The following is a 24,519-nucleotide window of genomic DNA, read 5'->3' on the forward strand; positions in this document are numbered from 1 at the left end:
AATTCCATTTATAATAACATCAAAGTATGTAAAATACATAGGAATGATTTTAATAAAAGCAGTACAAGACCTCTATTCTTTTTTTTTTTTTTTTTTAATTTTTTTTTTTCAACATTTATTTATTTTTTTTGGGACAGAGAGAGACAGAGCATGAACGGGGGAGGGGCACAGAGAGAGGGACACACAGAATCGGAAACAGGCTCCAGGCTCCGAGCCATCAGCCCAGAGCCTGACGCGGGGCTCGAACTCACGGACCGCACGGACCGCGAGATCGTGACCTGGCTGAAGTCGGACGCTTCACCGACTGCGCCACCCAGGCGCCCCTACAAGACCTCTATTCTTAAAGCTACAAAACATTGAGAATAATTAAAGTTTAATAAATGGAGAAATATGTTTATGGACTAGGAGGCTCAGTATTGTTGATTAGTCAATTATCCTTAAATTTATCCAGACTTTTTTTTAAAGTTTATTTATTTTGAGAGAAAGTGTGCATGTGTGTGTGTGTGCACGCGCGCGCGCGCACACACACACACACACAGACACACACACACACAGGAGTTAGGGATGGGCAGGGAGAGAGGGAGACAGAAAGAATCTCACAAACCGTGAGATGAAATCAAGGGTCAGATGTTTAATGACTGAGCCACCCAGACGCCCCTATCCAGACTTTGAAATAAAATCCCAATTAAAGTTCTAATGGACCCTTAACATGGTTAAATTTAAAACACTGACAACATCAAACATCAGGATGTGGAGTAATAGGAACTCTCATTCATCGGTAGTGGTAGTGGTGGAAAATGGTATAACCACTCTAGAAAACAGTTTTTCACAAGGTCTATGTTCATATACATATTCTATCACTCAGCAATTCCACTCCTAGGTAGTTACCCAAGAAATTTCACTCCTAGGAATATACCCCATAAGAAGAGTTGTACAAAGTTATTTACAGCTGCATTATAAATAGTAGTCAAAAACTGGTAACAAATTTCAACAGAATGGATTAAAAAATGTGGTATATTCATACAATGGACTCAGCAATGATTGATACATATAACAGTGTGGATAAATCTCAAAAACAATTATGTGAGGGAAAGACATTATACCCAAAGGATATATACTGTATGATTCCATTTATAAGATGTTCAATAAGAGGCAAACAGAATAGGGGATAGAAATCAGAACAATGGTTGTCTGTGGCAGGGTGAGAGGATTGAGGAAATTTCTGGGGTAGTGTATACACACATATGTGTATATGTATACACAAACACACATATACATTATATATATTGTTTTTTTAATAAATTATATAGCTTGTTTGTGGGCTTGTTACAAAAGTGTACACCTTTGTCACAATGCAGAGAACCGTACCTTAATACATATGTATTTTATTGTAGATGAACTACACTTCAATTGAAAAAATGGTATTTTTAAAACATGATTTCTCATCAGTTGGATATCTGTTTTGGTTTAAGCAGGTCAAGTAAAAGCCCTCTTATTAGCAAATTTAGGACAGCTAGTTAGCTACTTAATTGAAAAAGTTTATTTAAATATCATTTAAACATATATATGTTCATATATTTTTTCAGTATTTTAATATAAAACATATATACACGTCTATATAAATATAAAACACATATATAAACACACAAAACTTATATACAAATTTATACTAATATAAGACACACACATACACATGCAATGGCCAAGGCCATTTGTGTTCTACATTGTCATTCTTGTATAAACCATCATCATAACATACCATTTATGATTTCTAGTGTCAATTTCTTTAAAATGGAATAAGAAATTAAATTCTTTGTGGAAGCAATCTAAATGCAAACTCCTTCTAGGTTTTTATAATTTTTCCCACATTTGTGAGCTCTCACATCTTGTGAGCTCTGTAACTGACTTGAAAGATTTTTGTGTGTGTGTGCTTTTCCTTTCATCTCAATTTCCAAAGCACTCAACTTTGTTTTCATAGCAGAGAAGTGACACTCTCTTTTTCCCATTCTTATTTGATTGGTTTACATCATATTTAATTTAATTACATCGTCACAATAACCATATAACCTTGCATTAAGGCACTGTTCAGATCCCTGTAACTTCTCATTTAAATCCAAGATAATGGCCTCCTTCCATACATCAAGATGTAATAAAGTCACAGGAAGGTAAAGCTTTGTTTTTTTAATCTATAAACCTCTTTCAGGGTCCCTCACCTTCCTTGCCCTCTTTGCATCGCTTTTGCCCCAACAGCTATAATCCACAGTGAAACTGTGGCAACCCTCTCAGCCCTTTCCTATGTGCTTTCTTTTCTCTGAAATGGTTTAAAGATCTTTACAATCATTGCTTCCTAAGTGGCCAATAAACATGTGAAATGGTACCCAGCTTTTTAAATATTCTGGAGAATGCAGACTAAAATCATGATAAGATATCACTACATGGCAATCAGAAGGAAATAAGTGATCACTAAGCACTTCCATACTCTGCTGATGGATATGTGAACTGGCTCACCCAATTTGGAAAATGGTGTGGTATCATTTAATAAAATTGAAGATAGGCAAATAGTAGCACTTCCTCTCCTATGTCTGTATCTGGAGATGTGTGCTTATGTGCACTATGACACTTGTACAAGATTGGTTTTGGCAGCAGGATTTGTAATTGTCCCAAACTGGAAACAAACCAAATGCTTTTCAATAGCAGAATGGATAAATAGTAGTGCGTCCACACAACAGAATATTAAGTAGCAATAAAACCGTATAAACTAGAGTTACACGCAATAAAATGGATGGATCCTAGAAACACTATCAAATAAAAAAGAAAGTCACAAAACAATACACACAATATGATTCTTTCATGCAAAGTTCAAAACCAGGCAAAACCAAACTATATTTTTTAAAGTTTTTTTTTATGTTTATTTGTGTGTGTGTGCGTGTGTGTGTGTGAGAGAGAGAGAGAGAGAAAGAGAATGAGTGGGAGAGGGGCAGAGAGAGGGAGACACAACATCTGAAGCAGGCTCCAGCCTCTGAGTTGTCAGCACAGAGCCTGATGTGGGGCTCGAACCCACAAACTGCGAGACCATGACCTGAGCTGAAGTCGGACACTTAACCGACTAAGCCACCCAAGCACCCATATTTTTAAGGATGCATACAGGTAATACAGCAAAAATAACAAGAAAATGATTTGCATAGAGTCCAGGAGAGTGGTTGCATCTGGAGACAGGGTGATGCATGGGCCAGGGAGGGGGTACTTGTGGTGAGGGCTTCTAGGGTGCCAGTCATGCTCTATTTCTTGACTGAAGCGGAACTTAGTTCACAACTGTATTACATGAATGTGTTATATTCTGTTGTATTCACAGCAAAATGTTTTATTTTTTTTTATTAAAAAAATTTTTTTTTCGTTTATTTATTTTTGGGACATAGAGAGACAGAGCATGAACGGGGGAGGGGCAGAGAGAGAGAGAGACACAGAATCGGAAACAGGCTCCAGGCTCTGAGCCATCAGCCCAGAGCCCGACGCGGGGCTCGAACTCACAGACCGCGAGATCGTGACCTGGCTGAAGTCGGACGCTTAACCGACTGCGCCACCCAGGCGCCCCATTCACAGCAAAATGTTTTAAAACAGTGAGTGTTTTCTATGTTTGGGGATCAGTTTCAAATATATAGTTAATCCTTACAGGCATGAAGATTCTGATCACTAATTTTCTTAGACTGTTTGGTTAATGATTAGAGTGAAGTAGAGCTAAGAAGAAACAGGAACAGTAACATTCAACAGCAGGGAGAAGAGTAGAGAAGTGGACCACACATTCATTAGTATACATTTGAGGGAAGGCAGTCGTCTTAAGTTATCTAATAAAGAGGGGTGCCACTTAATTTCACATTAAGCCAAATTATTTATCTATAAGTGTACTTCCCAGTATTTGCCTCTCCACATCCATGAACCCCGTACAGTAATTCAACTTTTGATTTGGAATCAAAAAAACATTAATAAAAGCTTTATTGAAATCCAATTATCAAGATGTCTTTTCTCCCCCACTTTAGCCAGTAAGTGACTCAGTTGCAAGCTGTTGCTTCAAATACCATAAAATGATTTCTATTAACAAAATCAAGTTTGCTGAGATTTCTCCATTTATTTTAGCATTATTTGTAAAAATTACCCTTGTTATTAGCCACCGAGGACCATCAAGGCAGCATATATTTTTACAGCACTTCTTCTTAAAAAGCCCTTCTTTAGGCACTATCTTTCGTTATGTTAATCACTAAAAACTTCATCTTTCGTTATGTTAATCACTAAAAACTTCAAAGAACAGAAGATTGAACAGACTGCCGTCAGTAGGCATCATTTATGACTGGATGTTACATATGAGCACATGGGCGTGTACATGCATGCGTGCACACACACACACACACACACACACAGGGCCACAGACCCACCACTGGGAGATTTAAGGCTGGAGAAAGAATCTGAGCGAGTGCCCGTCAGCCTGTCTCGCTAGGCATTCCCAGGTCACTCAATGTTAATGCCTCTCATGTCCAGATCTCTCAAGTGATGCCAAACGGGGAAAAGTACAAGAAACATCTATCACGTGGTGAATACAAGAGCCAAAACAAACACTTGCCCTTTGGGTGTTTCTCTTTTCTTGGACTGATGGCATCCATACATAGTTTTATTATCCAAGAAGAATCATAAAAAGGGGGATGCTATTTGGAGTTGTTACAGAGATGATTTTACTGTGCTCAAGTTTATTTTCTGGAGATGGTTGCATTTCAGGGACTGAGGGAGCTATATTGCTGCATTTATAACTGCAAAATATATCAAGAAACTAGAAATAATTTTTAGAAGCATGATGCCCCAAACAGAAAGAAACCTAAAATCCACCACTGGTAATATGGGTAAATCAACTGTGGTTTATTCATATAATGAAGCGGATAGACTTGACCCTAAAACTGCTCGTTTCAGCGATAGGTTATCACATTATCAGACAAGTCTCTGTATCTCTAAAAGGTTTGATATCAGATTTATCTGTGTAATTAAAAATGAAGTGATAATGAAAGGGTCCCCCACTGTTTTACAAAACAGTGTGGTGGTCCTTTGATTCCTGTGTTAATGACATGACAGGCCGCAAGAAATCCCATAGCTGCCTCACCGCCACTTGGACAGCTGTTCTGCTCACAATTCCAACGACAGTCGGCTAGAAACCAGGAAGTTGGGCAACACTATGCTCCCAGCGCAGGAGAAGAAAAGGATGAGTAACTGTGTTCCCCACCTCTGCCACCATTTAGACACGGGATTGTGTAAACCCTGCTTTATACGGAGCTAACCTCCACTACCAAACCAGGAGGGAACCTCACAATTCTTGATAATCAATCATTTTAAACAAGGTATACAACCCTTTTCCTTTAAAATTTAATAAGATATTTGATACAAAATATTTTTTTACATAAACATACGTTATGAAGCAGATTAATAAAACAAATACTCTGAAGCCACCTTCAACTTATAAAATAGAATCTACAGATTCTTTTGAAGTCCCTTTGTGAGGTCCTATAATCCCAACCCACTGTCTGCTCCCCACAGAGGTAACCACCACTCTGAAATTTGGCAGTTGTTGCCTTTATCTTTCCTCCTTTATATAAATACATGTGTGTCCCTAAATAACAGCTTACTTAATTTTGCTTGTTTTCACTTGATTCTAGGATAGAACACACTTTAGGTTTTCTTCCTACCTTTCAGGTTATTCCACCTCAATTTCCTTGCTCTTCCAGTCTTCCAAATCTAGGCATGCCCGGACACAGTCCTTAGACCTTTTTCCAGATAAATTAATGGGTGATGACCAAGTATGATGGTTACAGACAGGTGCATACATGGTTTTAAATGCCACCGATAAGTCCCTCTTCTGAGCTGACCTTCCGTATCTGACTGCATACTCAACATACTCACTGAATGTCTAATATGCATCTCAAAATCAACTCATCCAAAACTGAGACTTCGATCTTCTCCAAAAATTTGTTTTCTTCTCCAAAAAATGGAAACTCCACTTTTTTTTTTAATTTTTAAATTTTACTTAAATCCAAGTTAGTTAACATATAGTGTAATAACGGTTTCAGGAGTAGAATGTAGTGATTCATCACTTACATATAACACCTAGGGCGCATCCCAACAGGTGCCCTCCTTAATGCCCATCCCCCATTTAGTCCATTCCCCCACCCAACAACCCTCAGAGTGTTCTCTGTATTTAAAAGTCTCTTCTGGTTTGCCTGTATCCTATCTTATTTTTTCTTCTGTGAGATTAGAGAGATTGTTTGAAAAAGTTTCATACTATATCCACGTGTCTTAATCTCTCAGTCTTCCACATGGAAATTATCCAAACAAAAGAAAAAAACGGCTTTTCTTTAACTTCTGTTTCACTTTACTCAGATCTACCTTTCAGTTTGCAAATTCCCCCTTTGGCTGAATACCACTACTATTCAAGCCTTCCATCTTAATTTCTTTTTTGTTTTTAATTTTTAGTGTTTATTTCTGAGACAGAGACAGAGCATGAGTGGGGGAGGGGCAGAGAGAGAGGGAGACACAGACTCAGAAGCAGGCTCCAGGCTCTGAGCTGTCAGCACAGAGCCCGATGCGGGGCTCAAACACACAAAACGTGAGATCATGACCTGAGCCGAAGTCAGCCGCTCAACCGACTGAGCCACTCAGGTGCCCCCTTAATTTCAATTATTACATTTTGATTTCTAAAAATTCTATTTAGCTCTTTTAAGAATGTATCTGTTCATTTTTTTGATAGCTTTTTTCTTATATGTGTTTTAAATAACTTTTTTATATCTTTAAGGGTATCAAAACTTTTTGTATTATGGCCTTGAAAATTTAATATTGACGCCTTTGCAGATGTGTGTTTGTTTGTTTTTTTTTTTGTTGACTAGCAACTAGTGTTGGTTTATTTTCTGTTCTCTGTGATTTAAAATTTTTTTTTAATGTTTATTTTTGAGAGACAGAGAGTGTGTGTGTGTGTGTGTGTGTGTGTGTGTGTGTGTGAGCGGGGGAGGGGCAGAGAGAGAGAAAGACACAGAATCTGAAGAGGCTTCAGGCTCTGAGCTGTCAGCACAGAGCCTGATGCGGGGCTCGAACTCATAAGCCGTGAGATCATGACTTGAGCTGAAGTTGGATGCTTAATCCACTGAGCCACCCAGGCGCCCCCCGCTTTAAAAAAAAAAATTCTTTAAAATTTCTCTGTGATTTTAGATTGTGAGTTTAAATTAGTTGCCACTCTATTGGGGGGGGGTGGTTTTAGGACTGGATTAAGGGTACCTTTCTCAAAGGATGATTTTTGTTTGCTTTTGTCAGGCAATGAGCATTCCTGTAATGAATACTTTTAAAATACAAATAAGCAACACAAACTATGCAAGTACTGTAGATTCAGGTACTAAACCATGTGAATGGTAGCCAGTGGCTATTAATTTTCAAGAAAACCTTAAAAAAAACAAAACAAAATAACTCGAGACTAGCCAAGGCTGAAAATGACCATTTGCATCTTCAATTTTTGTTTTGTTTTATTTTAGTTCACTATTTGTAAAAGGATGTTGCCTTTCAGGGATCCTGGTTTTATGTGAGGTGAACTCTTGATTTGTGTCCCAATTATCCACAGGCCCAAAGTTTTATACACATTCTCTAGGCTGCAATGATCAGTATAGTCTCCAGATTTTGCAAGTTTCCAAGCTTCTCTAGAGATAAAAGTTTTAGCAAGCATCACAATCACCCAGAGGATTTTCTAGAACACAGATTGCACGGTCTTTGCCACAGTCACTCAACTCTGCTGTTGTAGCACAAGAGCAGCTACAGATAAGACATAAACAAACGTGTGTAGTTGTGTTCCAATAAGACTTTATTTACAAAAATATACATCAGGCCAGGTTTGGCCTGGGGCCATAGTTTGCTGACCCCTGTTCTTGATGGATGTCCCTACTCTGTTCCTGGTCACAAGGGGTTCCTTTTGCTTTCTTGCAGGCACAGCTAGTCATTTAAAAAGGTTTAAAAAGGGGTGTCTGGGTGGCTTAGTTCGTTTAAGCGTCCCACTCATGATCTCAGGGTTTGTGAGTTCTAGCCCGGTGTTGGGCTATGGGTTGGGCTATGCACTAACATGTGGAGCCTGCTTGGGATTCTCTCTCCCTCTTTCTCTGCCCATCTCTCTCTGTCTGTCCCTCTCCCCCCTCCTCCCTCCCACACTTGTGTGCACATGTGTTTTCTCTCCTCTCAAAATAAATGAATAAACTTAAAATTTTTTCTAAAGGTAAAAGGGTTTAAAATAATTTTACTGAAAAATTTCAGAGGTTACATAGCAGAAAATCTTTCAGGATCTTCATTCTAACCTATTGCCAGAAATAGAAGTCCTGCATTTAAATTTCTACTTGTTGAAAGAATTTAGGGCAAGACTTTTCTAGTGGAAACGATCTTCCTTCCCTACAAATCCAATCTCTTTAGGAGTCCATGAAAAGTTTATGATTAGGCTCGATTTTTCTGTAGAGGCTTTTTCTACTCTCTGCCCCTACAGAACATACTTTTCTATTTCACTTGGCCATCTACCTACCTACCCAGCTACCTACCTTAACTTGGTTACACCCTGAACTTGCCTTGCTGTCTCATTCCTGCATGACTTTGCACATACTTTTCCATCTTCCAGGTTTGCTCTCCCTTCCTTCCCCACACTAAGTTTGTAAATTCCTGTTATTCCTTCAGCCCTCATTAGAAGTACCTCTTCTGTGAAGCTCTTCGTCTCCAAAGCTGCTACTCTGTCTCATGTGTGCCCTCTAATTATGCCTATTATTACACCTATTGTACTCCACTGCCATTGCTAGTTTTCAAGAATGTCTCCTTGCTAGGCTATGAGAAACAAGGATGGGAATAAGTCTTATTTATCTTTAAATGACCAGTGCTGGGTACATGTTTTTTACTCAATAAATTTAACTGTTTACTTTTGGAAAAATGGAATAAATGGCAAAGCAAATGAATGACTGTTTAGGGAATGGGATTTTAAACAAACCACTTGTTTAAACCCTTAAGGTTTTAATCTATCTCAGTAATCACTGGCCAAATTAGAACCTCCTAAACCCAGTCTTGTTCATTATCCTGGTTAGTCAAACCAACATAAAGTCAGGAGTGAAACACACAAGGACGTGGACCGCTGCATGCATCACACCCAACCAGCAACAGGGAGGCCATTTATTATCTCTAAAATAAAACAAAAGACAAAGTATTTTGTTTCTCTTTTATTGCAACCCATTGCAAGGTCAAAAGATTCACGGAAATATAGAAACTACAAACTGGGTGAATTTCCTTTATCCACTCAAAAAGACATTAAAGACAAAGGACCAGAATTTTTCACTACAGCAATATATTTCATAGTCTTTATTTTGAAAATACTGTTGACATTTTGGAGAGGATACAAAGCCCTGCATTAAACGTGTTCACATATATTTATGACATTCTAAGCAAAACAAGAAACTATATTGCCCAGAAATCATTTGAAGCCTCATTTCAAAGCATCTAATGAGAACACATTCAACAACCATCACAGGATCACTCAAGGTGATGCTTTTTTTTTTTTTTTTTCTGGTTGTTTTTTTGAGATCAATGCTTTGAGACTGGATATGATGTTTCTACAGATTTCTACAAATATACCAAAGCAGTTTTCCAGGTTATGTTGCATCAGGCTTTCTGGGTTAGTCAACATCTTAAAGAATAAGTGCAAGTTCCCCACCCCGCCCCACCCCCAAGCTAAAGCATGTTATAGTGCTGTATTTGAGATTCAAACAACGCAACATTATAAAAAAAATGAATTTTACACTTCTGAAACCATTTGACAAGCAAACTGTAACACTCTAAAGATGACAACTTTGAACTGAAATGGCACCATCCATATCATCAATGGCTCTCCCTTCTTTTTTTTTTTTTAACTATTTAAAATATAGTGTGACGTATATAAAAATTAAACTTTTGCTTATTCACTCAAGCTACTATTTCTATACATACTGTCTTATAAATTAGTTTTGGATTAAAAACCAGTTAAAATATTGTGAATTAAAATATTTTTCAGTGGTGGGGAAATGAATATGAAAACGATACTATTTGATGTGCAAGACGAACTCTTTTATTAATAATAAACAGTTTTTAATCTTACACAAATTGTATTCCTTTCAAATTAAATTAGTAATCTATCTAGTGATGGGAAAAATACCCTTGGTGCTTACTAAGTAGATTTTCTTAACTGATTGGGATTAAAAGCAAAACAATGCCACATCAGAAACATGTTGACGTAATCAAAGGAAACAGTGTTTACAAAAAAGGAGTCTTTATAAATAAGTGAGTAGTATTTGAATGTAAAGCTATATTTTGTTTCTTACAGCTAGTATCATTTTAGCCATATTGGGGCTTACAGAAAGTGAAACTCAAACCTTAGTATATCTGTTAAAGACCAAAAAAAAAAAAAAAACAAAAACCAGTTATGTCCACATTGGGGGAGAATAAATAGCAAACTCACAAGTCAGGGTTTTGTATCTAGCTCTACTGTGAAAGATAATCACTCTTTAGCTTAAAAAGGCTCCCTGTGGTCTTGATTATAAATCTAGACACAGGCAAGTTTACTTGAGCCTGAGTCCCTACTATGAATTAATTGTAAAGATGTGTGAAATCAAAACACATATTCATTTACTTATCGATATTGTCTTAACTGAAAGCTGGCAATCTTTAAACAAAGAAATGCTTATTTCTGACAAGTGTAAACAAAATCTTAATGAAAAGACTTTCTAATTTTTCCTCTTTACTCATACATTAACCAGCAATAGATCTTTGCAGTAGCACAAGAACTATTCAAAAATAACATGCATATATCCATAAAACCTGTTCTAAAGCTCAAAGCAAAGCAAAGAAAAAAAAAGAGAGAAAAGAAAAAAAGAAAGTAATAGGAAGATTGTCTACTTACATCTCACTCATTAATTTTCTATTCATGTGACTACCTCCAAATTTCAGAAATACATGTTCATAATTACCAAAATTAACAAAAAAATAATTAAATGATCGGTAGGGTTGTTTTTAAATAACTGCGCACTATTAATTACATTGGTGCCTTTAATGTGGAGAATGCTAAGGTTAGCTCCAAATATCATTAAAATATATCTGGACCAGTTACTATCCATGAAATAAAAGCTAACACAACGTTAACACAAAACTTCACTGAAATATTCAGGACTCAACAGAACATATTTGCAAAATAATGAATAATTAACTTTTGTGAGCTGTCCAGGGGAGTTCAGATCGTTGCCTCCATATAAAAACTTCACCGAAGGCTTAATTCTCTCTAGTCCCTACATCATCTCCAGATAGCAAGTTGACCATCTGTGGATACAGTGAGTTAGGCAGAGGCACAGTGGATGACATGTTTCCTCAGTGACCTGGAGGAACGCCCCTGTGTCAGAAATGGTCTAGAAAGAAACTGCCCTGGAGTTGTGTACGCACGCACGTGTGCATGTTTATGAAGGAGTGTAAGAACGTATATGTGTGTACGTGCTTGAAATTTTGCAGGGTACTGGTTTCCTGGTTTCCAATTAGTGCAACATCACTTCTGGTCTGGTGATCATCAGAAGGGCACGATTCTATCCCATCAAAAGACAAGACAGTTGCATTTATTTTGGGGCGTCTTCAAGAGGCAGTAGTTAGAAGCTCAAAATAATAGACCGATGTTTTTTTGGTTCTACAGGAAGAAAAAATTTTTAGAGAAACAAGTCTTTGAACTTAAAAACTAAAAGGTGTGTGTGGCTTTTGAAATCTTTAATTTTTAAGGAAAAAAAAAAAAAGAACCCCAGCTCACCTGGGAACAAATAGCAATTGCGCTTATGCTATGCAGTATGCAAACAAGACACAAATATACACACTCGGGTACACCCGTACACGTGGAACAGTTAAAACCCTTCCAAGGGATCGCCTGCCCCAAATCTCCTGCTCCTCTCCGCCCTGCTGACTGATCCGAGTGGACCTACGCGGGAGCAGGAGTGTTAGGAGGAGGCAGCAGACATGTTGGGGGTCCAGCCCATCTGATAGGCTCTCTCCAAGGTCCTCTTGCAGTCCTGCAGCACGGTGCTGAAGGTGATGTGGGGGTACTGCTGCACCAGCTGCTCCACTGTCACTTCATTGACCTGCAACCAAAGAAGAGCCATCGTCAAGCACAGGACGGGACGGCTGAGACCGCCCACTGCCCGTGTCCTCTGGCTGACGTGCTAATGGTGGTAACAGGAACTCTCACCTCATTCCCCGTCAGCAATGTGAGCCAGTGTTCTGTGAGAAGGTATGTGTCCCTTTTTGCCTGACCTTCCCGATTTCCTGAGTACTACATTCACCCTCAGGGATTTTTTAAAGAAGACATAGGATATCAAGAAATCAAATGTGTTTTCTAGAAGCATATAAATGATAGCGACTTGGTGAGATCTTAACAATGCCCACTGAAAAGCTAGTGCCTGGGAGGAGAGGCAGCAGGGAGATAGCATTCTAATGTGCATTTAGCTACATCATCAACCTGACAGCTTTTTTAGGACAAAACTGTAGAGTGGTAGAGAGGATCCACAGGAATCTAGATGGAAGTGTTGGGGGAAATGTTTATTTTTCTTCCCTTTAAATGTTAAGGCATTGCAAACTTCAAGTCCCTTTGTGAAAAGGGCTGAAATGTGAGGAATCAATAATTAAAACATACATGGCTGGCAGGTCAGGGATGGCCCCAATAGACCTTAACCATCAAAGATACCACCTTGATTCTTGATTAGACAAGGCAATCAGACAGGCCTAATTAAAACTAACACCTTTACAATTGCTGTGCTGTGAAGGGATTAATTTGTCAATTATTTTTAAGCTGATTGCAGTTCATATCACAGAAGTAGACAGCTTCCTTCATCCTTTAGATAAATAAATGATTAACCTAAGAACCACAACTTTTAGGTAGCTTTATTTAAAATCTTTATTGAACACTTGGGCATTTTCAAATGCATCAATATTTCATTTATACTGAGTAAGCTGGTCTGAAAGAAGGTGCTTATGATACATAATTTTGTGCTTCCTCTCCATGTCTGTCCATTCTTGAAAAAGATCAGGACCACCAAGAAATGCCTAAAACAACATCAAACCCTTGCTTTTTGCTTTGAAAGCCTGCTTAGAAGTATGACGACCATGACATTCAGTCGTCTACGCTTTTCTGAGATAACATGATGTTTTCTGGGTGATTTGGAAAACTGTTATATATAATCTTTTTTTTTTTTAAATTGAGAATTGATATTTCAACATTGCACTGATGATACTTAATCTGTCAGAACACCTCTCTATTCAAGACTTGCTTGTATTAAATCAACTTTCACTCCAAATTCAACCAAACCATGTAGTTAATTCTTTTTGTGATAGTTATGATGTATAACATTGTTTTCAAAAACAAGAAGAAAATCATTTACAGTAAAAAAGAAAAACTGATATACAAATTAGGGTTGAGAATATGAATTGATGGCCTTAAGAGGATCTTATGCAACATTTTTAATTTTTTAATTTAAATTTATGATCTAAGTTTTACTTGAGTTGAGGCAGCCTAAGACAGTACACTTAAGAAGGCCATGCGCCATCCGGCTCTATGTATCTCGGTAGCGTATTTTTGATACTCCAGTCACCTGACTTAATCCCAGATGATCAAACTGTCCAAGTTCTTTCTGGCCTCAGGGTCTTTGCACATGTTATTCTCTTTGCCTGGAATACTTTTTAACCCACTTCCCCCTAAAAGCCCTCTCTTCATGCCTACTTCCTACTTACTCTTGAGTTCTTAGCTTCAGTGTCATTTCCCCAATGTCATTTCACTGCTCTATCCCTGCTCCCCCCCACCCCAAATTAGGTAAGGCTTTTAGGTTATTTACTCTTCTAACATTGCCCACTTTGTCTTCATAACACTTATAAAGTTAGTTTATAATTACTTAATTTAATATCTGTTTCTCCTGCCCCAATGTACAATCCACAAGAGCCATGATCATTTTTGTACCCACAAGTCAGGCCTAGTTATTAGTGACAGAATGATAAAAAAAAAAATACCAAAAGGCAAGTAAGAAATGGAAACTCAAGAGCAAGGCAAAACCAGACATTAAATACTAATCACACAAAGACCAATTCCCTGAGGAACTCTTATTTGGCTCAGGAATTCCCTCCTTCGAGAAACCTTCCCGAAGCAAGCCTATCTCCCAGAAAGGTAGGGTTAGGTACCCCCTTCTCTGTGCACCTGTGGTGGGCACCCTGCATGGTTCTTTCTTTTATTTAAGCACTCTCACTGTGTAATCTTTACTTGCCTATGGCTTCCACCTGCATAAGAAGAGCCTCTGGGGACCGGAGACTGTCTCTTACCTTTAAGGCTGTCAAGCTGTGTGCAACGTAGAGAAGAAAAACGGCAACTGTGGTTCATACCATGGACTTGAGAGTCAACCAGAAACAGGTTTGAACCCTCGTTTCACTTTACTTCTTTAAGATTTAGTTTCCTCAACTATACACACAGGATAAAACTACTTAAAAGTAACAGGATTGTTGTAAGGCTTAAGTGTAATGATATGCTTAACACTGTGACTGACTTAAAAAGGTCCCCAAATGGTAGCTCTTATTATTAGAGCAGGCACTTGGTAAATGGTTATTAGGTGCATGAGTTAATTAACGATACGCTAGGGTGACCGATTCTCTGTCGTGATGCTCCATATTGTTCAATTTCTGAGATATTTCAGAAGTGGACCTTGGTATCATTAGTTGTAGTGTTCAAAATAAAATAATCATAGGGTGAGAAGTAAGCTTTAAAACATACATCATATACAGGAAGAGTCTATTCTACCTTATTGGTCTTTGGAGGTGATTCTAGAACTTTCCTTAATGGAACAGTGCAGGTTTTAAATATCTACTTTCAGAAAATCCTCCCTTTTCTTTACCTGATGTTCCCCACATTGCTGTTAGGTTACCTTCCTCCCTTCTGTCATAAACAAACCCATAAGGATGCAGGTCTCATTAAGAAAGAACTGAAGTCATTTGGTCAGACAGGATGCATGGCAAGGGGAGAAAGTCCAGACCACTCAGTATTCAAGGAACAATGACCAGGAAAAGAGATAACAGAAAACTGAGAAGAGAAAACATTTAAACCCACTGTAAAGATGGGCACTGTCTTCTGTGCTGCCTCTTTTCTGATCTACGTGTGGGCTTGCACAAAGTCCGATACCTAGGGATTGACAGGCAATCTGTTTTGGAGGTCCAATTTTTAAACACAGAAAAAAAAATATCTCTATGTGGTAACTGTTTTGTGGGAAGAGAGATACAATTTACCTTAAGCAAAGCTGATATATAAACATAAATTTATGAAGTATATAAATTAGGGGATAATTATTCACTTTGGTAAAGGCATCCACGGTCAGGTTAACTGATTTTCTCTGCCAATATTGTATATATACTTTGATTTACCAAAATTCAATTTACCTGTTTCAGTTGCTTAAAGTAAGGTATACCCATAGCTGAGAATACAGAGTATGTTAGGTCTCTGGCTTTCAAAGGTTATGGGCAAGAATAGACAGTAACTTGGTTTTGTATAGTTGAATTAAACCAGCAATCCTCTGTGGATATAATATGTCTTATAAGTAATCTTTTTGCTAATTGTGCTCTGTAAATTCTAGAAAACAAAGCAAAGGGGAAAATGCAAATATTCCATTTTAGAGCTTTGTTGGGTAGAAGCTATTCAGGGGAAATACATGTGTTCCCACTAGGGAAGTTTCTATCTTTTACTTATAGTGTCTCCTGGCGATACAGTGTGACAAATTTTATACTAAAGTTATTTTCATTTACTCCTCAGAAGTACAAATTATGCTCACCTCTTTGTATAGAATCCATAAGCACTTTGGTGCCTTAGAGAAAAAGTTCAGCGTTAGACACCAGGAGGGTCCAAAGCATTTTAAATTGTTACGCCTACATACACATTTCTGCAGACATTTTGTCATGCACAACTCCACTTGCTAGAATGAAAGGAACAATTCTCTGTTCCAACTCATAAAATGTGTGTAATATAAAAAGGGAACATAGATTAATTTTTTTACATTTCTCCATGATCCCTGGTTTTCTGTATTCAATTTCTTTTCCTTTTGCTGAAAACCATCAACGGCAACTCCTATATTACACTTGAGATTTGAAAAATGCAGCCTATCTTCCTAAAGAAATATGCAGTGGTGTCATTTGAAGAAATTACTGTGATTAAAGGAAAAAAAAAAGTGTGTACCACAGGTTATTTTTTAAATATAAGAAAGATTGGATTTTATAGTTCTCTCCAAAGACTGCATAACCATAATTTACATTTTCAAAATTATTATAACTCTTTCCAAGGTAGTAGCAATTTGTCTGGTATTTTAATCTATTTTGAGTTAACATCTATTAGCACTTTTTGAAAATGTGAGGTAAATTGCTATGCTAATTAAGGTAAATCATACCATAGTTTCATTCTCTTCCTGTTACTACTATGGAAGGATGAGAAGGGACTCTTCGAGCTTCGGAGATTCAGTTCAAACAATTTCTCTAGACCATCACACTCATTCCTTCACCTTATCAATACTTTCCCCAGAAAGTTCCAGCTAAGTGCAAGCCCAAATCTGAAGTATTTCCCCAATGATACCTACCATTCAAGAAACGCTATTTCTGATAAAATTTTCAGAAAAAAAAAAAAAACATTTATGTGAAGTGATTATTATTTCCTCTTTGTCTCATGTTTTAAAATAGGACACATTTCTTGTGAGGGGGGAAATATTTGACACCTGAGTGTATGAAACTCACATTCATGAATATTATAAACCACTTAAAATCACTTTTTAAAAAAATCATTTTTTTTAAATGGAGAAAGTTTCCACGCAAAGGTGACCACTACTGAAAATATCAATAACATTAAAATGTATTACGCTATTGCCAGACTGTGTTTCTTGACAGCAAAGAGTATTTGAGTCATCTCTTTGTTTTCAGTCCTTTGCACACTGCCTGGCATATTCTCGCCTCCATTAGATTATGAGCTCATGAGATAGGAGTTTTTGTTGGTTTTGTTCACTGCCACATCTCTGGCACCTATAGAATGCCTAGCACCTAGTAACTCCTCAATAAATATTTGCTGGCTAAATTAATGTAGTAGTTGTTCAATGAACAGGTACAGAGTAAACACAAAAGCACGAATTAGTTCTGCATCAGAAACAGTGGACATAACCTCACCTTGTTCCCAGACTGTTCCCACTACAGGGGTAGCAGTCTCTAAAGTCTGGGCATTATGGCAGCTCCAAACTCCTTTCATCCTTTGAAGTTCATACCTAAGGCGATTCTCTATGTTACTCTCCTTTCCAACCGACATCACCGGGCGCCTCTTTCCAGATGCACCTTCCCTCGGGTTTCCAATAATTTGGCACAGGACACCAAAGTAGCTCATGCTGGTGGTTCAGTAATTTCTGCTGGGTCATTCTGCTATCAGACAGTACTAAGGAAAAGCCTAGGCCATACTGGAGTTAAATGAGGGCAGCCTTCCTTACTGGAGATCAGTGACACACTAGACTGGATGGGTAACACTAAGAAACACATTACTGGTCACTAGATATGAGCTTGTTTCCAAAACGTTGCAAAAACCCACTTCTGCTTCCAGCGTCAGTGCCCTGCTCAGGGCGGCAGGCCCAGGTGGGCCCCACAGAAGATTCTGAAATTTTGTGACATTTAACGTGCCTTCTCATGTCACAGTTATCTGGAGGCAGAAGGGGAACTGTGGGCAGATCCCCTGACTCAAAACGATGCTACCTCAAAATAATGTTACCCGATTTCTTGGGCTTCAGAAATTCTACCTGCCTTTACTGCTCCCTGGGGGGCAAATGGAAATCCAAGGAGCTTTTTGTTGCTATCGTTGGTGTTGTCATCACAGTGACGTGTGGCATTTGTTGTCCCAGATAGCATGAGAATAATACTGCAACTCACAGTACAGTCCCGGGCAAGGAAGAATTCTTCAAACCAAACTGTCCTACGCCCCCCACTGAGAAACACTGTGCTCATCAGAATGAGGCACTTGGGTGGTAGGGGATAAATCAAACACATCTCTTCTCTCCAGCATGGTTTACTTTGGCAAAAAGTTGAACATAATTTGTTAATTCTTCACCATAATGACCAATAAAGGCAAAACGAAAGTATGCCTCCACTCTAGCAAGGAGGGAATGGGAAAAGTATTCAATGAACATCTACTATTTTCCAGGCATATACGCATTAATACTCCTTATTTCACATGAACTGTGGCTCAGAGAGGATTAGTATTTCACACAGGGTCATGGACCTTGTAAATGGAAGCTAGGATTTGAATCCAGGACCCCTAAGCAAAGATGTTCTCTGCACTGTGCCATGTTGCCTTGGCACACAGGTAACAGCGAGACACAGGAAGTGCCATACTGTGGCCTAGCTGATCACCTGGCCAGTAAACTGTTCACTGACATTCCTTTTCCATCTATGGTACAGAAAATGATTTCAATTTACAGATAAGCACATTTCAAAGTCCTTTACAATGTCTTCAAAATGGCTGCTCTGTGGGAATGTAAATTATAATAGATCTCACTTTGCTTGTGGAATATTCCATGGTGCAGCTGTGGTTGCATGAGACTTTGAAACATGATAGAAACATGATGAAGCTGCAGGACTAACAAGGGACCTTCTGGCAGGGCAACTGCCCATGACATAAACAGGCATTGCTTTTTCTCCAGTCTCCTGCCCATCAACACGTTTTTCTGTGTCCCAGACAGAGGTAGAATGGCCAACTTGACAGACAAGGTTCTTGACCCCTTGGAGCAAGGAAAATGGACAATTATACCAGCAACAGCAAAGCTTGAGGATTGATTTCTAGGGGAAGTGCAGGTTGTGGACAGAGGCACCTGACCTTTTCCAAGAGAGCTTTTGGCTTTCCAAAAGAAGGAATATTTAATTGAACTTCTGGACAGGGAAGCATCAGCCTGTGTACACATTTGTTAAATACACACATATTATTCAGGGAAGAAAGGAAACCCACTCATGAGCCAGAATAAACCACTAATCTGTCCCTTACTTTGTAAGCTTTGTAAGGTAATGTTTCTCCAGCTCATCTAGCAAACTCAAGTGTATAACTTCAGTAGTTCTTGCTTCACATAGCTCCATTCTGAGGAAAGGGGAGTGAAGAAAATGGATCCTCCTATCTTCAGGTGGGAAAAGTAAGGAACCCACAGTACATCTGTGAAGGGGCTGCAAATAGCACATTCAACTACTCTCTCCTAATTCAGGGCTCTTGCCCTCACACTGGTCTGTCATTCTTCACAGACTCCCTGGGCAATGTCACTCACTGCTAACAGCCCCAGAGGCTGACTCCTGGCGGCCCAGAGGCAGAGTGTTGTCTGTCGGGCAATACGCCTCCGGAATCTGCTTCTCTCTGAGTTTCCTGGCTCTCTGGGAAACTGTACTGGCTATCAGTGGAACCCGGCATTCACAAGGTGTAGCAAAAGTCATCGCAGACAATGCATATTCAAAAGAGGCCCAATTGCTCTTTAAGCAAGTGCCCACTGGCCCCGAGATGGGCACATATTAAAATGGATAAAATAAGGGTAATGTGAATTCTAGTAATATGTCAACTTTGCATGTAAATGAGATGAGTCATCTAAGTGCAGTTTAAAATATTTTAAATAGGACACTAAGAAAAGAATAAAACAGCAGATGATACATTGGTTTTCCCAGGACCCTGCACAGCCAACAACATGCAGCAGGCTCTCTTTGGGGACTCTATTTTCTTCCCTTCGCAGAGGGACTTCTCACGTCCCTGCTTGGGTGACATACCATGTCTTACCTATGTTTCCCTACGTTAGAACAGGGAGGTCCAGGACACCAAAAATTTGGAGGGACTTTTACACTCTCTTACTTCATTCTCTTCACACTCTTTCTCTTCAGCAGCAAGGCTAAGCTTTCCAGAAGTCTGGAGGAGGATACAGCAGTAGCTCAGTATGCATGAACAGGCTGCAGGCAGAGCCCACAAAGAAGATTAAGGGTCTTTCCCAGACTGGTGAGAGCTGTGAAAATGATTCTAGGTGTGAGCCAAAGCACCTGCTCTTTGTCTCTACTCAACAGTCAACTTCACATTCCTTTCCTTCCCTCTGTCTCTCTTAGTCAAGCGAAGGCCCTTCACCACAAACCCCACAGCAACTCAGACATAACAAATGTTTCATACACATTTATTGACGTGGGATGAGTTAAACTGTGTCTGCAAACAAGAACACAAATAAGAATACAGTGGATCTCAGCATAATTGCTCACTAGAATCACCTGGGGATCTTTTAAAAACCCCAGTGCCCAGGTCATATCCCAGACTAACTGTACCTGCATCTTGGGGAAGTGGGACCCAAGCACCAGTGTTTTTTAAAGTACCCCCCCCCCCAACCCTCCAGGAGATTCCAATGTACAGCTTGGGCTGAGACCCACTAGGTTAAAGCTTTCAGCTGTAAAGTTCCCAGAAGGCACAGGTGATTTCTGCTCCTGGGAATCTGAAGGCAAAGTCTGAACTAAGATTATCTGAAGACAACAAGTAAGCACTTGCCTCCCACGCTGCCCTCTATATTAAACTGAGTCAGGGGTTCTGGAGAAAAGAAATGGTTGTTCCTATAGCTTATTGGCCCATCTTTTTACAAATACTCACCCCTACCCGAAACAAAAGGTATATTCTTTGAATGTGGTAAAAACAGACTGGCTTCCTGTCTGTCACCATTGGTCTTGGATCTCTAGTTGGGCACAGCTCAAGGAGGCCACCTCCTGAGTTTTCCAATAGCTAATGGGAGGGAAGATTCCCCTAAACCCAGCTATACATGGATGGATGTAGTGCTTCCTCAAGGGACCACCCATAAGGTGAAGGACAGGGCATGCACGACCAAGTATTTAATATAATTTTAAGAAGAAAAATTGATCATCTTATTGGAGACTAAAAGCTACCTGTTACATATGGGAGTCAGGTGTCTACAGGCCACCCACAATGCACTATGCTTCATGCATGAACCTCCCTGAGGCCTTCAAGGATGGATTTTTTTTAATAGAAAGAGGTAAGAAATATTACTCTTGGGTGGCAAAACACTCATCTAAAAGTCCCAAAGCATGGAAAGAGACAGATACTGAGAATGCAATGAACCTGACAGAGGCAGGCTCATAAATTCAGTCAACTTTGTCAAATGCAGTCATTCCATTTCAGAATCTGCAATGATTGGAAGTGCTATGCTCTGTCAATATCACAACAGGCCTGGCTTCATGCTGTCTCTTTTTCATGAGATGTGGGTAGCCTGTTAACACTAGCATTGCTTTCTATTCACTTGAATTAGCACAGTGAGGAAGCAGCAAAGAACCTGGGAGGATGAAGATCACAGAAACGCCTGCAGTGTTAAGTGAGAATCGGGGCTCGCCAACCTGAAGCCTCTAATTAGAGATTAGTGTGACAGGAGTCCAACAACCAGACTGTCAGAGAGAAATTAGTGACATTTTCATTCCGTTTCTCCAAGCAATCCTCCACCAAGAAGGATGTTTCAAGTCAAGTGTAAGCTCTATGCAGAGCCTTGCATAGGCCACTCTGAGGCCACTGACTGCTGGCCATGGAATCGACCTAATGCACAAATGCATACATTTTTTAGTATAGATTTGCATGTGCGGTACAGATGAGAACCAAAGCGGACCCGTGTGGGACATCAGGACGGAGACAGCTACTTGGTGAGTCATCTGCAATGCTCTAAATGGTTCAGCAAAAGATCGACTATTTGAGAAAAACTGGGCCCTAATCAGATAATTAATGTAGTCACTAACTGAGCGGTAAGTACAACGTATTTATAGAACACATCTGGGTGTTTCTAAATTAAACTCACAAAGTTAAGCTAAAAAACACAATCGAGAAAGAAAACTCTCAGAACTAAAAATGTCTTCTTGTATGCTTAATGGCTTTCTTGATTTCAGTTTTTATTTTCTTACAGAAAGCCTGGGGCGGTGGTAATCACCAGTGGACACCTGACAAAAAAAAAAAAAAAATATCTTTCTAAAATGGCATTTGCCATCAGGTAGAATTTATGGATTTGACCTGCTTCCTCAAACAAATTTATTACCAACAAAAATTTATTCTGCATAAAAGTGATCTGTAAATCTGTAGATTAAAAAGCCTGAAAACAAGTGATATTTCTGGTTTTCAGAAGAGAGACTCTACATAAATCAGAGAATTCCAGGGTTAGGCTCAGAAGGATGCTGAGTCCAATCACACAGCAGATGCCTGAACTCAGTCTGTGACTGTCCTGAACCCCAGGGGCTTTCAGCTACACTCAGAATTCCCCAGCTACAGGAAGCTGGTGTTAAATCCAAGGTGTTACCTTTCTAATTTCCCTCTGTCCAGATACTTCTTATAATCTATAAAATTATCAGGAGGAAGTGGGATCTAATGTTTTTCAAACTTGCTTTTAGCTGTACAATACTTCTGCAAACCAGAATAATAAATAAATACACAAACCAAATAAGTAAACTAAATAAACAAAGCAATAAAAGTGGGGTTGCTCTGGCTGAAGTCAGTTAGATGGTAAGGACCAGGCACCCTGCCCTCTTAGCTGCTCTGTCATTCCCAGAGACTCTGAGGAACCTCCTCAGAACCTTGGAGCTACACAGAATGCAGATAAGAAACACAATCCATTCATCCCTCATCCAATACATATTTGTTAGGTAACTGTTATGTATCAGCCCCTATGGCTGGGTCTGGCAATATAACAGAAGGAGAAATCCATGGATCTTACAACCTAGTGAGGAGGAGAGTGATGGGGATGAAGAAGGCAGGAATTCACCACCACATGGTTCTTGCTTGCAAATGGTCCTTGCTTGCTTCATGTAAGGAAGTTTACATGCGTTAACTCATTTAATTCTCTCCATAGTCTATGGGATGGGTGTTATTTTTATTCCCTCTTTACAGATGAGAGAGGCAGTACGGGAGATGGAGATAGAAAAGCCAGGATTGTGGTGACATTGAAGGCAAGAGAAAAGCGTTCTCATGAAAGAGGGCATGGTTACCATATGCGTGCAGCTGCTAAGGGATGAGACCAATTGTGGACAGAGAAGTGGCTGCTGCATGTGGTGACAAGGAAGTCACTGGTGATGTTGAACAGACTCAGTGGCGCAATGAGGATGGAAGTAAGACTGTAAGGAGTGGTGAAAAAGGAAGGATGACTGTTCATAGTCCATCCTTTGCAGAAAGGAGTTTAATAGGAGAGTGGCAGAAAATAGAACTGTAGAGGAATGCAGCTGAAAGAAGTTGTGGGGTCAAAGCAAGGTTCTTCATGCAGAAGAAATATACTTTGGGGTACCACTTTCAAAAATTAATTTGCAGTCTTACTGCATTGTAATTGCCCATTTGCTGGCCTGTCTCCCCTAGGAGACTCCCCTACCTATGGGGTAGGAACTGCCTTGTTCGCTGTTTTTTCTGACCCGTCTCCCATTACCGTGACTGGAACCCAATAAGCACACTCAACAAATATTTCTTGAATAAATGGATAAAATAGATAAAAATTGGGAGAGGGGAAGGAGTTTGGGTTTTTTTCTTGAAAAACCACTTGCCAAATAAAACTTTCACTGCAAACCTGCTGCTGGATGGCCAGGTTTCATGTGCGGGCTGAGCCTGTTCCTTCCCAAGGAGTCCCTCAGTCTCCTGAGCCACTGTGGGCTGTCTTTGTTTCTATTCTGTGAAGTCAGGTGCTTAGGAGTTCTGGGATCTAATTTGAACCCTGTTAAGAAACTGCTGTTACCTTTTCTGTTTCTAAATTAGAAAAATAATATGATCCTGCAATCTAATTCTTTCATATAATTACTTAAGCCAAATCAAAGTTCCAAGGAGATTATTTACTACAAAGCAATGACGCTCCCTGATGCCTTCAGGCAAACTCCAACATAACATTCTATTCCTCCAGCATTTGGGGAACAGTAGGCCCTCTGCTTCCTCCTTTCTAAAAAAAAAAAAAAAAATTCATACATCATTCCCATAATAGAAGTGAGCAAAATATAAGCAGCTCCTTACAGCACTCTCCCTTAAAGCGTTCTAGGTTGATGTCGATTTTCCTGAAGAAGCAAACCAAACAAGTCCCAGCCTGCACACTGAGTGGCCTTCTAACTTGGCAAGTCTTTACTCTGTTTACCCCAAAGGACTGAGACCTATTGGTCTCTGAGTTTCTTCTTCCTTTGTAATAAGTGGAATTGTTACTTAATGAATTTTAGCTACGATAAAAATAGATTCTATTTGTTTCTGAGAATTGCTAAGTCTCGGGGCCTGGTGTTTCTCTGTAAGATCTTCGCATGTGAATTTCTATTCATGGCTACAATATCATGAGCCAGGTAGTTCATGTCATGGTTGAATATCACAGACCAGATTCTAGAACAGATACGTATATATGAATAAATATAATAGCACTAGTAGTGGACATTTACTGA

General features: G+C 39.2%; 1 protein-coding gene across 3 annotated transcripts in view; it reads right to left on the reverse strand.

Annotated features, from left to right (window-relative positions):
- Positions 1-9,239: 9,239 nt before the first annotated feature.
- FBXL17 (F-box and leucine rich repeat protein 17) overlaps positions 9,240-24,519 on the reverse strand; it is a 494,438-nt gene continuing 479,158 nt past the window's right edge. For all 3 annotated transcript variants that reach the window (XM_045500431.1, XM_045500420.1, XM_045500412.1), the window contains one exon: positions 9,240-12,176. In XM_045500431.1, coding sequence (XP_045356387.1) covers positions 12,036-12,176 — 141 coding nt within the window. In that variant the 3' untranslated portion in view covers positions 9,240-12,035. The remainder of the gene's footprint in view (positions 12,177-24,519) is intronic.

Source organism: Leopardus geoffroyi, chromosome A1 (assembly GCF_018350155.1).
Source record: "Leopardus geoffroyi isolate Oge1 chromosome A1, O.geoffroyi_Oge1_pat1.0, whole genome shotgun sequence".
Lineage (NCBI taxonomy): Eukaryota > Metazoa > Chordata > Mammalia > Carnivora > Felidae > Leopardus > Leopardus geoffroyi.